Source organism: Polyodon spathula, chromosome 7, assembly GCF_017654505.1.
Source record: "Polyodon spathula isolate WHYD16114869_AA chromosome 7, ASM1765450v1, whole genome shotgun sequence".
NCBI lineage: Eukaryota > Metazoa > Chordata > Actinopteri > Acipenseriformes > Polyodontidae > Polyodon > Polyodon spathula.
In genome coordinates this window covers 9,190,815-9,207,945 of record NC_054540.1, presented here as the reverse complement: position 1 = coordinate 9,207,945, position 17,131 = coordinate 9,190,815, and the positions used below count along the sequence as shown (strand labels likewise).

At 38.3% G+C, this 17,131-nt stretch overlaps 1 protein-coding gene across 4 annotated transcripts in view; it reads right to left on the bottom strand.

The window, feature by feature from the left end:
- LOC121318119 (protein SCAF11-like) overlaps nucleotides 1–16,899 on the bottom strand; it is a 24,112-nt gene extending 7,213 nt beyond the window's left edge. For 2 of the 4 annotated variants that reach the window (XM_041254431.1, XM_041254434.1), the window contains exons 1-11: nucleotides 16,670–16,896; nucleotides 11,400–11,462; nucleotides 10,520–10,680; nucleotides 10,281–10,358; nucleotides 6,521–6,627; nucleotides 5,793–5,869; nucleotides 5,266–5,327; nucleotides 4,739–4,842; nucleotides 4,012–4,134; nucleotides 3,087–3,187; nucleotides 1–2,320 (exon numbers count right to left, since the gene is read on the bottom strand). The exon at nucleotides 1–2,320 is cut by the window's left edge and continues 104 nt beyond it. In XM_041254431.1, coding sequence (XP_041110365.1) covers nucleotides 1–2,320; nucleotides 3,087–3,187; nucleotides 4,012–4,134; nucleotides 4,739–4,842; nucleotides 5,266–5,327; nucleotides 5,793–5,869; nucleotides 6,521–6,627; nucleotides 10,281–10,358; nucleotides 10,520–10,680; nucleotides 11,400–11,442 — 3,176 coding nt within the window. In that variant the 5' untranslated portion in view covers nucleotides 11,443–11,462; nucleotides 16,670–16,896. Of the gene's footprint in view, nucleotides 2,321–3,086; nucleotides 3,188–4,011; nucleotides 4,135–4,738; nucleotides 4,843–5,265; nucleotides 5,328–5,792; nucleotides 5,870–6,520; nucleotides 6,628–10,280; nucleotides 10,359–10,519; nucleotides 10,681–11,399; nucleotides 11,463–16,669 lie in introns of all 4 variants that reach the window. The other 2 variants (XM_041254433.1, XM_041254432.1) reach the window with 2 other exon arrangements.
- Between the last annotated feature and the right edge of the window lie 232 nt (nucleotides 16,900–17,131).

Below are 17,131 nucleotides of genomic sequence, written 5' to 3'. Positions count from 1 at the left end.
CTCCTTACAGCCCAGCTGGATGCAGAGGACCAGCCAGACCGATCTACAGGAGGCTCGGCTGTAAAGTCCTGTTCACCTTTTCGTCTATTCAGCCGATTCTCATTGAATCTGCTGTAAGAGTCATTCCCTGAATTGTCTGGTGTCCCTGAGAGAGAATTTCTAGATTGCCAACGGTTTTCCGATTGGTCTCCTTGTCCAAAACCACCTCTATACCCGCCACGGCTACTCCCACGATCTGATTTCCAACTTGGGCTAATATTACGGGTCCAGGAATCACCTCTTGGCCCATCATTTTTGCTTTCTTCCCATCTTGAATCATTTGATGTGTCCAAATCAGCTTTTATTTTTTCTTTCACCCAGTCTGGATTTTCTGTTCTGCTCCTTTCAGGTGGAATTTCAGTTCCTCCATTGTCAGATTCAGATGTTTCTTTGCCAAATACATCACTTTGCCAATCCTGGTCATTTCTCCTGTGCCTATCATTGCCTCTGGAATTTCTCCAGTTGTCATTGGACCCCCTATCTCTTCTCCGAGGAGAATGACCACCCCTCTCAGCTCTGTCTGAAGAGGAAGCTCTACCACGTGTTCTTGATCGGCTCCTTGAATGCCTCCTACCTCTTCTTTCTCCTCTCTCCCTGCTGCGCTCTCTTCTAGATCCGTCACTTTTTTGTCCATCTTTGTCACTTTCTCTGTCTCTACTACGTGATCTAGACCTGCGTCTGGAAGCTGAAGGAGAGTCTCGACCCCTGGACCTAGATCTTGATCTTCTACGCTCTCTTTTACCTTCTCTCTTTGGAGACCAGGTTGTAGAAGGAGAATGAAACCGAGATCTGCGTTGCCGATTCTCTCTCTTTTCTGTCTCTTTTTGTTCAGTGGTACTCTCTGAAGTCCTATCTTGGGATTTCTCATCCACTGTATTATTTTTTGCTGTCTGGTTGTCAGTATCCGGTGTTATAGTCACAGAGTTGGTATTTTTAACCACCCCCTCTTGTTCTGTTTTTAATTCATGATGTTCTCTGCTTGAAGAGTCACACTCCATTGACACCATCTGAGTGTTATCCTCAGAAAAATATGTTCTTGTTTTGTTTTTTCCACTTTCTGGGGATTCTGCCTTTTTGGAATCAGCATGGGGAGGATCTTTTTCTTCCAATGTTTCTCCTTGTACAACAGATTCCTCCGAATCGATGGGTTCACCTGGCTCATCAGCTTTACTTCTACAGTCTATTGAATGTTCTTTTTCAGAGTCATGCAATTCCTCCGGATCCCGCGGGTAGCTCCTAGATTCTTGGTCTTCACTTTCTTTTTGTTTTTCAGTAGTATGTTCTTCAGTTTCAGACTTATTGTCCTCATTGACACTTTTAGCATCCAAGTTGCCAATTTCATCTGCAGGCGAGTAAGGCTGTTCGCTGCTCTGGGAAACAGAGTCAGCTTTCTCAACAGGACTTTTAGTCTCCAATTCCATGTCTTCCTCAGAGGGTGGGGAAGGAGGCTCGCTGCAATCAGAATTAGCTTTCCCTTCGGGACTTTTAGCTTCCAAGCTTCGCAAGTCCTCTTCTGTGGGCGATAAGGCACCCTCACTGAAGCGGGAAGCAGAGTCTGCCTTTTCCACAGGACTTGTGTTCAAAGAGTCTTCCAATTCACCATCATCAGGCAACAATGGTGGTAGTTCATTGCTAAGTGGTTTATCTTTTGGGTCCTCCTCCGCCTCCTCAGGTGAGAGAGGAAGGTCGTTTTTCTCTGTCTCATCAGCACTGCTATCTTCCATCCGGTCATTTCTGTTTATTGGCTCCATTGAGGTTTCAGGACTATTCTCTTCAGAGTGTCTGCTGGAGTTGCTGCTTTCAGCAGCGGCATTTAGTTCCTCGTCTGTAAGTGGCACCTTTGAAAGTTCAGCTGCTCCTTTCTCCTCTGACTCCTCCTCTTCAACCATATGCTCTTCCTCATTTTCACTTTCCTCAGGACTACTAGGACAGTGTTTTTTAGAATTTTTAGCTACTCTGGTTTTTCTCTTAGATGGACGCTCCTCTTCAGCACCTTGCTCGGACCTTCTCTTTACAGTTTGCTTTTCAGGTTTTTTTGAAGCACCAGTTGCTTTTGCGGGACTGTTTGTAAGCGATGTATCCGAGTCAGAGTGGTTAGACTGAGGAGAACTTGGGTTTTGTGTTGGAGGCGACTCTTCTGTTTGGCAGTTTCTGGCAGATCTCCTCCTGTTTGTTGCATTCTGAGTTTTCTTTTTTGAACCTTTTGTACCAGACGCTCTTGAAGTATTTTTTTTGTCTCCTCCCTTGGAACAGGTTACTACACACTCTTTGCCAATGACTTCTGCATGAACACAATGCACGTTAACATGCCATGTATACAAATCTAAATATGCACCATCACAAAAGCTCTCTCCTTGGCTGATGTAATCTATATGGTTCTAGCCAGATTTGGCATAGTCAAAACTATTTTGACAGCTAAAAAATGTTTTTAAAAATCTTGTATCACAGTTTTTAAATAAACAACCTGCCCTCATTCCCTGTACATAGGACTACTTAAGATCAGACTTTATATTCACCTATATATTTGAAACTGGGATTCTGAAATTGCATCACTTGTGTTATTACACCATATAAAGTATATCAAGTAATTCTACAGACAGCTTTACACAGGGTGAGACTAATTCATTTTAAAAAAAGAAAAACACCTCACACATACTAACATTAGCAACACTTGATGGTGAAATAAATAAATTATACTTTGGGTATAATGTGCTGTGCTAATCAATAACCTAGTTACAGGGTCTGCATCCACTTTTTTCTTTCTATGACTCAGGCAGTAAATATACATAAAAAAGAAAAATATTGTGCAGCACAATTCCTGAACAGTCAAAAAGATAGATATATAGATCTAGATATATAGAGATATAGATAGTTTAAAATACTACAGTGCTAAAACACCAGGATAACTATCAGTGTAAATAAATGTGCCATTAAACTCTCTCTGGAAATGCAAGCTGGTGGCTCAATTTCCAAAGTTTTCAACTGTTCAATTACAAAACAGAACTATTAAATGCAATAAAAGTAGTGGCTGAAATAAAAACCCTCACCAAATTGTCCTGCAAAAGGATTTGCTGGAGAGGTAGCTTCTGGTAATAGTGATCTCCAAGTAAACACGCCATTAAGCACCTCATAGGACTCAAAGCTTTGTCTGTAACAAAATAATAATAAAAGGATGAAGTCATGTTCAAGTTCTGGGATGTAGACAAAGTGATACATTTTAAGCTAAGGAAAGACATGGAAAGTACTGATTCATAGAAAAAGTATACATAAGCATATATTTACATTAACAGTTCTCTTTTTAAAGTCAACACTTAATTGTGAATACAATGATTACTATTTTCTTAATGTTTTGATAGTTGAGGAAAAATAGTCTAATAGATCAACTAGTCTCCACTTAAAAATATATGAATAAAATTGTGTATCTGATAATGTTTGGTGAGCGATATGTGAACATACCGAAAAAACGACTAGAGATCTGTGCTTTATGTCTTTTTGATGATGTCGGGCAGGGTTCGACATCGGACTGGAAAGGGAAAATTGTAATGTCGGATCTGGTCCGACATAGGACCGCAAAGGGTTAAGCTTTATGCTGCACTAGTGAGACAAAACTTAAAAAGACAACTGTTCTAACATGACAAATCAAGACTGCAGGAAGAAAATGGTATTCCAAACTCAAGAAAAAGCATGACTAGGTCACTATCACTTCCCCATCTCGAACAAAAAAGGTGGATTGAAACTAATTCTGTTCAAAGTACTGATAAAAGTCTCATCATGTAGCATGGTGTGATCCCTCCACAGTGAATACTGAACTGTCAGTTAATCACATTTTCTTTCTCATTTAGAAATAAGCAAATACTAGAAAGATTTGCTAACTGCAAAACAAGTTTATGCATTTTATCCTACTGCACAACGTTATGCTAACAGTATTTGAAGAGATGAGGAACGTGGGTTATACCCAGGCTGAAAGCTTACCTTACCAACCCGGTTGCTGAGAGAGTAGTGGAAACAGCCAGCCAAGGGAGCATCTGTGCTTCCAGTCTGCATCTCTTCTGTCTAAAGTGAGGTTCATCTTCATATAATTCTATGAATTCTGCACTAGAAAACATAATTCCAGTGTAAAAAATATATTAACACCACACAGCTGCCTCATTATTTCGATAATTGAGGAATTCTGTTAATTCACGGTAAGGCCAAGTCGACGGTAAATTGTAGAAGTATCATATTTTCTTGTATTAGTAATTCACTTTTCAATATTTAATTTTTTTTTTTATGTGCAAGTCAGATAGAGAACACATGAAGGAGCACTGTCCTGCAATTCACTTTAAACCCTAAAAATATTAAATGAGAGAATCTATCTTCACAAAATGCCAGTGACCATACTGCATGCAATTCTATTCATGTATGGAATTTTTTTTTTTTTTTTCAAAAAGACAAAAAGTTAAGATCTGTTTACATCTAAGAACTGGTAAGGCTAAATCATACTGACGGACACTTAAAAAAATAAAATAAAATAAAAGGAATTACCACTGCAAGTTGTTTTGAGAACACACCACCAAAAACAGTGGGGAAAAGAAATTCAAGGACAAATAAGTTCTATAAGTAAGGGTTAGAGGGAAAACTCCAGATTGTGGCTGTGAGTTTTCTTTTTTTTTTAAAGGTGCACAAAGAAAGGGACATGCCGCTATCAGAATAGACTAACCAATTCTCTTGACTTGCTATAGAGGTTCCACTGGTCTGGCCATTCGACGGAGAAATGCAGGAGAAATCTGTAACAAGCTTCTGTGAACAGGTCCCTCTACTGACCTATTAGCAAACAAATAAGAAATCAGATCTTTAGGAGACCAAACAACCTCAAAACATTTCAAAAGTTTTGTTATAAGCAACATCAATTGGCAAGATACTATGTTGCTCAATAATATTTTTTTTAAGAGAAAGAGCAGGCTTTGCACTCAATACTATTTTACTTGATGTTTTCCATAAATCCATGTTCAAAAGCCTGTGTCGTTACAACACAATAAGAACAGTCACAGATCTACAGTTAGTGTATTTAAATAATGTTCACTTACATACAAATGCAGTATTCAAAATAAATATTTAATTTCTGGTTTTGTTGAGCAGTTCAATTTATATTTTTATTCTAACGGCTTAGCAAATTAACACAGCTTTGCTTTGTTTTTAAATGAGCTTTTTAATAAAAGATTAGAAGCAGACCTAATTGAAACAAACCTTATTCTTTCTTGCAGCTGATGTAGAATCCTTTTTGTTTTTACAACAAACATAAGACTTATCTGGAAAACAAACAATGATTGAAAAAAGTGGTGTGTTTTTGTTTGTTGTACGTCCACATCGACAAAGGCACACATGCACATAATGCAAAACTGACTTGCTCACATTTTATTTGCAAGGATTTAGGGGATTAAATATTAGCAGCTAATAAAACTAGCAAGATCCTGGATCAAGCGTTTAAACAGATTTTGTACTCAACAAAAAAAAAAAAAAAAAAAAAAAAAAACCACACACAACAGGACTACATTGTGTAATCTCTGTATGTGCTACAAAACCAGAAAGCTGCAAAGAACAAACAAAAAAAGCCTCAGCGTGGCAGTTTTGCTAAAGTCAAATGTTTATGGTTGCAGTCAAATATCCCCTCCAATGTACAGTCAACTTTACATAGCCTACTTCACAGTACATAAGATTCACACATTTAAATAAACTGAACCAATGATTAAAACAAATAAACAAAATAATCTTACATGTATATTTTCTCTCGTAATCTTCCAAACAAGATCTGGGACACAGAGGCCTTCCTGAATACTTCCCCGAATTTCCCCTAAAAAATACAATTACATTAATAAATTTTTTCTGAATATAGGCAAAACTGTAATAAACAAGTCGACCACCATGACCTACCTATAAAGTATGCATAGTAAAAACATTAGATGTAGCTATGCATAATAACCATTTAAAAAATAAAAACAAAACAATATACAAGTTCAAAATATTACATTCAACTATCCCGACCAATCACAAGACCGAAACATAAGTAAGCCACAATGACTGATAAGGGCTAACAGATGGCTCTTGACTATATATGGATCACTGAGCTCCACCACACAGCTCTGGTCATTATTGTTTTTTAATGGGCTTGAAAAGACAGAAAAACCTGCAATCTTAGATAGCTGTAAGTGCAGTCAATTCAGCAAATTGATGTTGTATTTTAGGAATGCAACATGTTAAACAAAACAGGAAACTACTGAAGCTGTATTCTTAGTATAGATTATATTGTTTAGGTCAGCTTTTTCATTTTTCATCAGAATTGCTTACCTAGATATTATACTATCTAGGGAGCTGAATACCCAACTTACTCTTAGCCAAGTTGTTACAATACTCCAAATTTTCAGTTTATAAATCCTGGCTCTACTTCTCTTTGTGCCACTGAAACTAATTAGCGAGTAGAGTAGGAATTAATTCAGTACCCCACCTTGATGTGCTGTTGCAATATGACAAACAGCCTTTCCTTTTTTCTTTCTCTTTGTTGCAGCTACATTCCTGCAGCTCTGTTTCACTCATTTTTTTCTTTACTGGAATCTGAAATGTGCATTAGACAAAGCTTCTCAAGACATCAAAGATGACTTTAAAGACGCACAGATCTAAATCAGGGCTTCTCAAACTCGGTCCTGGGGACCCCCTGTGGCTGCTGGTTTTCATTTGAAACGAGCTCTCAATTACTTAACTAGACCCTTAATTGAACTGATAATTTGCTTAATTAGACTTTTTTTAACTTGTTTTCAGCTCTTAAACAGTTGCAGTTCAAGTTACTTATAAAATGTTATAGCTAACTTGAAATACGCAACCGTTCAAGAGCTGAAAACAAGTAAAAAGGTCTGTTTAAGCAAATTATCAGTTCAACTAAGGCTCTAGTTAAGTAATTGAGAGCTTGGTTGGAATGAAAACCAGCAGCCACTGGGGGTCGCCAGGACCGTGTTTGAGAAGCCGTGATCTAAATGATATTCTTCAGAAGTATTTATCGAATAACATTGGCAATCTTTCTTGCAAAATAAAAATATGAAAATATAATGTTAAAATATAAAGCCGTATCCACACTGGATGCAAGCGAATCATTTAGAAGTCACTGCAGTCAAATGGGAGTATCCACACCAGCAACGAGCGACATCGCTTTGAGAATTTTGCATCGCTAAAATAACCTGCTTCTATATTTTTTTTCATTGTGTGACTGGAATGAAACTGACCAATCAGAAGTAAGGGTAATACTCTTGACACACGTCAAAGGCGTGCCTCAAACACATGCCTCCAAACAAGTTCATCATGGATGACGAAAAGTTAATTTATGAGTTGTAGCAGTATCCATTATTAAATGAAACTGAACGATTACAAAGACATCCAGAAGACAGACAATGCCTGGTTGGGTTGCAGGTGGTGAATTTGGCAGCACAGAGAGATTTTCTTTCAGATTATGCAAGTTGCAAGAAATAGGTTTTAAATCAGCAAAAAAATTCAAAAAATTAAAAAAAAAACAAAAAAAAAACGGGACCATACATGCAGTCTACATATCCTGCACTTAAATGAGAGATGTGCACATTTGCTGACTTAAAAATGACACAAAAAGGTCCCGCATTCAAACAACTTGAAAATGTGACCTAATTTTAAGCTATGGCTTTTTTTTTTTTTTTTTTTTTTTTTTTTTTTGGTTTGTCTATTTTTATGATAAAGTTTTGTTAACTAAATTATTCTGTGGAACAAATCTGTGACAACAAGGTCTGTACTTAGGCAAAAAAGTGGAGATTCACCAAACAAAAATATTAGAGGTCTTACTATTCTATACACTGCAAAAGAAAGCCAGCAATACTTTGTCCAACTAACCTCTCCCTGTCAACTCTCGCTCACTTTATTGATGAACTTGACCATCTCCTCTCCCTCCCCTCTGTCTACCCCAACTGTGCTGTTGGAGGATTTCAATATCTCTGCAACCCCACCCACTCTGCCGGATTCTCTTTTTCAGGCCTGCTGCTCCTCCACCCTCTCTGTAACCCCTCTTGACCGCTCTACTCTTTTGCTCTATCTCTCCCCTCTCCACCTACCCCCACAGTCACCTCCTGCTGTAACCTCCAAGCGCTCTCCCCTCCCCCCTTTCATCTCTTTCTCTCAACTCTCTATAGACTGCTACCTCTACCCTCTTCTCCTCACTCATCCCCTCACCTTCTGACCTGCCTAACCCCCTTTTTCAAGCTGCTGTCCCTGCTCTACTCCCCCTTCATCTTCTCATTTCTCAACACCTCCCTCCTCTCTAGCCTCTTTCCCTCTGCCTTTAAACAAGCCGCTATCACCGCTTCCTCAAAAAACCTACCTTCGACTCCACCTCCCTCCAGAACTACCGTCGTGTCTCCCTCTTACCCTTCCTCTCTAAAACCTTCGAGCTGGCAGTACACCGTCAGCTCTCTGCTTTCCTGATGCTCAGATCTTCCTCTCCCCCCACCCCCCCTCTGACTCCACAATCCCCTCCAGTATTTCTACATGTCTGTCTGCTATCTCCTCCTGGATGCACTCACATCACCTCAAATGCAACCTCTCAATCTGACCTCGTTTTCTTCCCTTCCATTGATCTCTCTATCTCCATTCCTCTGGAATCTACCATGATCTCTTCATCCTCCTCAGCCAAGAACCATGGATTAACCCTGGACCCCTGCATCTCCTACTCCCAGCAGATCTCCACTCCAGAATGCACCTGTCGTTTTTTCCTGAGCAACATACCAAGAATAAAAGCCTTCCTCACCAACTACTCCATTCAACTCCTTGTCCAGGCCCTGGTACTCTCCTGCCTAGACTACTGCAACTCCCTCCTGGCTGGCCTCCCTGCATCCGCCACCCGTTCGCTCCAGCTCATCCCGAACTCCGCTGCTCGCCTGGTGTTCTCTCTTCCTCGCTTCTCCAACGCTACTCCACTGGCTCCCAATCACCGTTCACATCCAGTTCAAGACTCTTGTACTCGCCTACCGATGCCTTGAGCAGACTGTACCCACTTACCCCAAAACCCTCGTCTCTCCCTACACCCCCACCCGACCTCTCCGCTCTGCCTGCACTAGAAGACTGGCTATACTTTCTCTATGCTCCCCTACCTCCAAAGCCCGCTCCTTCTCCACCCTCACCCCGCAGTGGTGGAACAACCTTCCTACGGATGTCAGGACTGCCCAGTCCCTGACCACCTTTCAGTGCCTCCTCAAAACACACCTTCAGACAACATCTGTAAAACTCAACTCTTCCCTTCTGGACAATATAGCACTCTGCCTTTAACTTGCACTTATCTGCTCCCTAGTTTACTATATTTAATACTGCACTTAACCCAATCTGTTGTATGTTGTATTTTACCTGCACTCGTATCTAACCCTGATGTAACTATCGCACCTATCTACTCTTGAACTGTCCTGGTATCTAATCATACTGTGTTTTATATTTGCTTGTATTAGGACTGAAGTCATTGTATTTTGTATTATGCACTTAATTGTACTGCAATTCTTGATATGTATTTTTCAATTGTAAATTGCCCTGGATAAGGGCATCTGCTAAGAAATAAATAACAATAATAAATTTGTGACACCTCTCCCTCCCCTCTGTCTATATATAGGGATGTTCAATAACTCTGATCTATAGATTTTACAGGTCCAACCTTTATTTTACAATGGAGTTGCTGGAGGTCAGGATGGTAACCTTTTATCAAAACAAGACCTGTTTTGTAATGGGACAGCCCATCTCTAGTATGTCCAATAGGAATGCATGTGCGGGGTCATGTATTTCCAGTCTTTTGGATCGTTTCCAAGTTGTGTTTGGTGCGGACTGACATTCGGCGACTTCGCTTGCGTTGCTCTGCCCAGTGTGGATGCAGCCTTACATTTCAAGAATTCCAAAAACAAGCAGAAAAGCTGTTTAAGGACCATTAGCATATAAAACACTCCTTTACCCCCTATATTTGACATTAATGCCATTTATATCACCATTTAGATCAACTGAACAGATCCCACTACCTCACAGCTAGTACTGTACATCAATGTGACCAGAGATTGAACCATGGATGAGAGTCATAGAATACAGCTACAAACTGCATTTTAAAAGTAATATTTAAAACAAAACTGATCTAATGTAAAATAAAGTAAATATGCTAGAGAATGTCAAAACTAGAAAATGAAAAACCTGTAAGGCTACACTAAAACCTGTAGGTTGACACTAACCTTCATGCATCCCAGTATACGATCTTGTTTGTAAATTGCTTGGAAAGGCTTACGGTCAATAGGGCAGGAAGTGACAGTCTGAAAGGCAGAGGCGTTACATTAGAAAGTGCAATTCCATGTGCAAAAGGCATGTTCATACCTACTCTAAATTCTTACCCTTCATTGTGATGGCTACGATTTACAATGTGTAAAACCACCACACAGTTCCACAATAAAACAGAGAATTGTAGGAAACTTACTTCTGCCCATTTCAGAATACAGCTTAGACAGAAGACGTGACAGCAGTTCTCAGGGAGAGCCAACTCCTGCTGCAAGAGGAGGCTGAGACAGATGGGACACCTGTCTACTTCTTCATTCACTGCAACAGCACTTTCATTATCCTCCTGACTGTTCTTTTCACCTGTTGGTAAAGAAGTTAAAGACTGAAATCACCCCTCAAAAAAACCAAAAAACTAAAAAAACAGACAGGGATAAAATATTCTCCAAACTGTACAAGTATCTATGTGATGGCTCTTGAGACTGATGAGGTTACCGAGATGTTTAATGTTTTTAATGTTTTTGAAAAAACTGCAAGGACAATCTGTAGCAGTAGGTACAATCAAACTGTAGCAAATCTGATGTCTAAATATACAGCTTTTAATGTGCGGAAAACACAACGTAGTGCCTGAACGTAGTTGCTACTAGAGTCTGCTTTCTTTTTGTTGCAATGTTTCTTATTTATGTGTCTCTACAGGAACCCATGTCACCAGTAACACTGTATAATATGTGCATGAGTAAGCAAACAATACTGTATATCTCAAGCAGTTACACAAACACAAAGCAGTTACACAAACAGAATGTTAACCCTTTTTGTGTGCCTAATACAGTTAGCAGTCAACAAAAACAAGTGATGGAAAAGATGTTCCTTTGTGTATGGTATTTAACAATAAGTTAATGTGTAGCATAAGGCCAAGCTCAGTAGCATAATTTTTTAATCCTGGCCACTATAGTGGCTACTACTTCTTAAAAATAAATAAAAACATTGTGTAAAATTATACAAACAGGGTCACATGAGAGTAACGTCCAAGACAGCCCAGGTTTAAAAAGAAAATAAATAAAAATAATTGCCAACATGCTCACCATTATCTCTTCCATCTGAAGTCTTTGGCTTGTTGCTTCTCATTTCAGGTCGCTAGAGTTACGCTGTCAAAGAAAAGGTAAACAGCTGAAGACAATGGTGTGACTCAATGAATTTAAAGTAAAAACAACTCTCAATTTAATTTACATAAATTAAAATGCACCAGCTCTCTTTCCACTCTTCTAAGTGCTGTGAAACGCTGAAAACTGTGTGTGAGGACACGATGGGTTCCCTATCACAGCAGTGCAAGTGTTTCACTCAAAAACGTGCCGAATGAAAAGCGATCAGCTATGGAAGCAAGCGATTGTAGAAGTTCTGCGTAATGAATCCCGGGTAGAATATGTGTATGTTATTTTGTGCGGTATTAAGGCCTGGGTGTTCAGTTGTAAGCAATGGCAACTGGTGAATAACAGCTAAAACACTGTACTATGAGCAACCAAGAATATGATTCAAAACCTGTATTTCAGCTACTTTCAATTTCAAATAATATTCAAGAATCTCAGAGGAGACCACTAGGGGTGTAACAACACACTAGTCACAATACCAGCAAAAAAAAATAGTTGCAGGCTATTAACAAGCAGACTACTTTATTTAAAAGCTCTATTATGTAATAGCATGGCATTTAAAATAAGTCTGTATGCTGTGCTTAAATGTTTTAAATTAACTATAAAACAGAGCCTGTATGCTTGTTTGAAAGGATTACAGATGAGACGAGCGTGACTGTTGAATTAGAATGACAGCTGGTTAATGCTGGAATATAAACAGTAACAGTGAGTAAAGGTTACATGGACAAAATCCTCTCACACTTAAGAGCACACACTACATTTATAAAGTAGTGTTAGGATTTTCCTCTCTACAGTACTTTCATCTATAATACTACTATATAAATACAGAAAAAAAGGTTGCCAGATTGCAATATTGGAAATGAATACTAGAAGGAGGATTCACATGGTCTATGCATTAAATAGATTATACTGCAATTAATATATTCTGGCCACGTAACCAACTTCTCTTGTTAAACCAGTCTTGCTATGTAAAACGCTTCAGTGCTCTTTTCCACTGTAAATGCCAAGTTGTGTCGTACTCTAAATATTTCACTGCATGTAAACATGGGACAGTAGTGGCATACAGTGTGTATGTACAAACAATCCAACACGTTCATACAGCAACTGGAGTTATAAAATACAGTAGTTTGCATGTCTATTTGAGAAGATCTGACTGCAAAGCGTGTCATTGTGAGACTCCAAGAGACATTTCAGCTCACTTGTCCCTTTGAAAATGTCAGATAGCAAGTACTTTAGATAACACTAGTTAATATGTTTTCAAATGTTTGTTTTAGTTTGTAAATGATTGTGACATCGCTTATCTGTTGTCAACAGAATTGTAAACATTGTAAGTGCTAGAGAAGTTCAGTGTCTGATACACACACATGAACGTAGTCTATTTCAAAACTGTATACATTAGTACTGCACATTTCATTGTACTAAAGTTTGATAAGGTCCATTGTTGGTAGTTTCAGAAAAATGTGTGGAAGCAGCTAGATATTCCTGCAAGAACTTTTACAGTGCTTTACTAAAGTAACAATTCCTAAGCAAAAATACAGTACAGACCAAACATATGGTATGCTGTACTTTTATATAAGAATCAGATTCACTGTATACATATTAGAGGTCGGAATAGGTAGAAAATCCAGAACCGGGTACCCGGATCTTTTTCGGGTAATGATTGAAAAAAATAAAATAAATACATTTAGTTCCTTCAGATCTGTAGACTTGTGTATCTTTGTTCAGTACTGTGACCATCAAAACAATAATAATAATAATAACAATAATAATAATAATGCAAAAAAATACCTTCATTGCTCATTTCTTATAGATGGCAACATACCTGAATTTTGTTCATTGTGGTTTTCTTTTGAAACTTCTCCAATCACACAAAAATAATTAGTTGTTCTCCTCATATTGGTTTTAGATCTGTGTGTTTTTTAAAATGTTTTATAATGCAAGCACAGCTATGGAATACATTTATTTTCCTCATGTTATTCATTGTACACAACCTGCAACGGCAATGGAGTTGAAAGCAATTTGAAATTGATCCGATTTATTTTCGTCAGCAGCAACGTGTAACACACTTTGACGTGGGACTCTGACAGAAAAAGTCTGAAAATACTGGAGAACAGAGAATTATTTGATGGCGGAAGTTACCCAACTGGGATCCAAATGGTGGACTACTGTTCATGGTGTCCTTCATTCACATCATGTGGAATATCTTTCTAATGAATGTCCATGCAAAGCTATCAAATTCAGCCAAAAAGTTCCCAAGAGAAAGCGTTTCATTGCTCATAAGTTTTGACAACCCAAAGGAAAAAGTTTAAAAGATTTCAGATGTTTTGGGAACCCGATGGAATGAGATACTAAAACCTATTTTATCAGGAGGTTTCCACAATTGCTTTGGATTTTGTAGGCGTCATATTATACATTATAAACTGGGCTTCTGATGTTTTAACCGATAAAACACCTCCGATATATATTCAAAAAAACGGAATCATGGATAGCCAATAAATACTGGGAAAACTGTGGAAATGGTTCATCAATTCACGTTGACTTTACCCTTTAACCATTAAAAAATAAAACCTGTACAAAATGTACAAAAATGCCTACACACAAAAACCCCAGAAGAATGTGCGTGACCACAGGGATTTCGTTGTGGAAGACAGCAAAGAAACAAAGGTACAACTTAAGTGTGCAAGTACTGTCGAGTTACTGCTATAAATATTTATACAGAAAAAAAAAACGCTCCAGGGCTCGTAAAATCACTAGCCAGACGTTCCAGGACAACCAAAAAAATATGTTGGACAACGTGCTTTTTTGGGTTGCTTGCCTGATAGGCAATTCGATTTTTTACTGTAACAAGACAATGTTCTGTGCTTCAATCAAACAGCGGCCTTTCAAATCGAGATTCCGCTCACAGATCATCTCAGTAAAACAGTGTATAGGGATCAATGTTTTTCATTGGTAAAGCTCGAGTGATTTCTGGGGTGAAAAACACGACTCAACACTAAGCTGCAGAAGTTTTGTTGGAAATTTCAGGTTATCAAGTACTACATTTTCCACCTGAAATCATCCTTGGTCTCAAGCTTTAAACTTTGTAGGCTATTCACTCAGCTACAAATCTTTTCCGATTACCGGTTTATAGCCAGGATACATAAACCAAACACAATATACTAGAAAGAAAAAAAACATTTCCTCAATTTTAAAGCTGATTTTTTTATTGCTGCAAGAACAAAAGATGCACAAGCTTAACTGAATTCAATCTTGGATCAATGTTTGCAAACTACTGTACAGCTGGAGTAAAGATTTAAGAACTGTAAAGCCAGACCGTCACTTTGTAAGATTTTAAAGCACGTCATAATGTCAAGTAACAGTATTTTCGAAAACAATCAGGTCACAATTACCTGATAGTGGCCTTAACAGCAAGGTAATATAGCTTTAGACAATGTGTTGAATTAAATTACTTTAAAACACATATTCACTGTATGTCAGCAAATACAAAAACAATACAATTCATCACCCATTTCCAGCAGGTTTTCCTTACTTTTGTGCCCCCAAAACTGTCAGAAATGAAAGGAATGTGTCAACAAAATAATTGGCATCATAAGATTGTAAACTAAGAACACATGTTCTGACTCTCTGAGGTATTCATTCAGCAGTGGTAAAGTTGTCAAATGGTTTTAACATCACTATATCTCAGTTAGGGTAGCATGCTCACCACAACAAGCACTTACCATAAAGGTCAAAAGATAAATGCTTAAAAGCTTGTGTTCTTACTCTTTTAAAATATATATCGACATTACTCACCTCAAATTAGTTTCTAACATTTGCTTTACACTGAACCTCCAATGGGTCATTTCACACCTGCTTGAGGATTCTGCTTGAAACACTTCCAGGTACATCCACATGCCTATTTGGGTTTGAGGTGGGTTCATTTGACTTGGAATGGCCTCACTGCAGTGTTGTTACTGTACTAAAGATCATAATCAGACGTTGTAATGACACATGGTTTCATAATATTACTTCTTGTTTGGAATATTTATTTGAAATTCTAAATGTTGAAGCTTAGCTAAAGCTTTAGTTTGTCTTGGAGCTAATTTTATCTGTAGATACTGCAATGTAACTTATATTACTAATTAGAAAAGCCAAGTACTTTGTTCGTATCAGGTAATGCTGGTTGAAAATTCGTTGCACTGCAATTATTTAGCTAAAAAACTGTGTAAAAATGCATATTTGAACTATGCCTCCACTTCTAAATATAATGAAACGAGTTCAATCTTGCCAAATTTTAACATAAAAAATACTAAACTGGGCTATTGTACGTTGCTAGTAGTAAGCTGTATTTGATTTAAATACGAGATATGATTGGCCTTTACTACGACTAGTGTGAATCAGAGACAACCAGTAACGTAGTGCTAGGCCTCTTAACTACAAATCGTAATACCATTGAAAGTGAAACATTTTCGTTTTCAGTATTGTGATTGAAACGATTACGACTAAGTTACTGTAACTGGTGGTGAACAAAATGATCATGCACAATATATCAATGTGAAGGAAGAGTAGGGGTTTGGATGTACTGCTGCTGCTCCTCTGGCAAAATCAGTTTGTTTACGGAAAACTTCCCCCTTCACAGAAACATTCAGATCACTTATTGCTTTAAGAAAAATAACGAAAAGCAACAACCAAGACAAATGGCTGAATATTTGGCAAAATTATCAGGGAAAACGCCATAAATAAGGCCTAAAAACATAGTTAATTATCCCGTGCTCATTTAACCAAGGCTGAGCAAAACACCGTTTATCCGAGCAGTGATGACGAGCATCTTACACACACGGCTATGAATGAACTATTTGATACATTTTACTCCAAACAATGATGGATTCAAGAGATTTTCAATTTGATCAGACGCTTACTATACATAGGTAGTACATGTAGCGCCGATTCGGGCTCTTGAGTTTTGCCAGCGCCACATGTAAACTAATATGACCCTTTAACTACTAAGGCCCAAACTTTGCATCTCGAACTTTCGAAATAAGAGCTACCGTTTCTAGACACACCTAGCCTAAAACTGTATCAGGCCAAACACCAAGATATAATATTGATCAATTTCACAACACCGCAGTCTGGTTTCATAACAAAAGCAACCATACAATGGGATCTTATACTAGAGCGAAGTTCTCCTACCAGTTGAAAACGCCACACTTTTTTATTCTTTCACTTACCCTTTTGAAAAGGCTGAGGATTCGGGTACAAAACGCTGTCTCAAATTATCCAGAAATCAACATGGAGTCACTCTCTGGTCTTAAATCGCTGTATTTCCGGGGATCCGTCTCCTTAGACTGCGGGAAATCAAACGGAATTTTCCCGATTCGAGTATACGGAAGGCTCGGTTTTGGTTTGTAAGCGTCTCGGCCACATGTCGGTGAGAGTCCAGTAGGTTTATTTTCGTCCGCGGGGTGTCGCTGTGATTGTTTTGTCTCTGTTTTTCACACAGCATGAGATTTTCGTAGTTGGTGAAAGAGTGTTTCGTAAGCAACAAAATCATGGGAAATGTAGTCCTGTGGTGCAAGGTGCAACAATTTAGCAGCACTGTTTGAAACATACAACAACGGCGACCTCTGCTGGTTACATATTACTATCTTTATCAAGAACATCTTTCTTTCTTTCTTTCTTTCTTTCTTTCT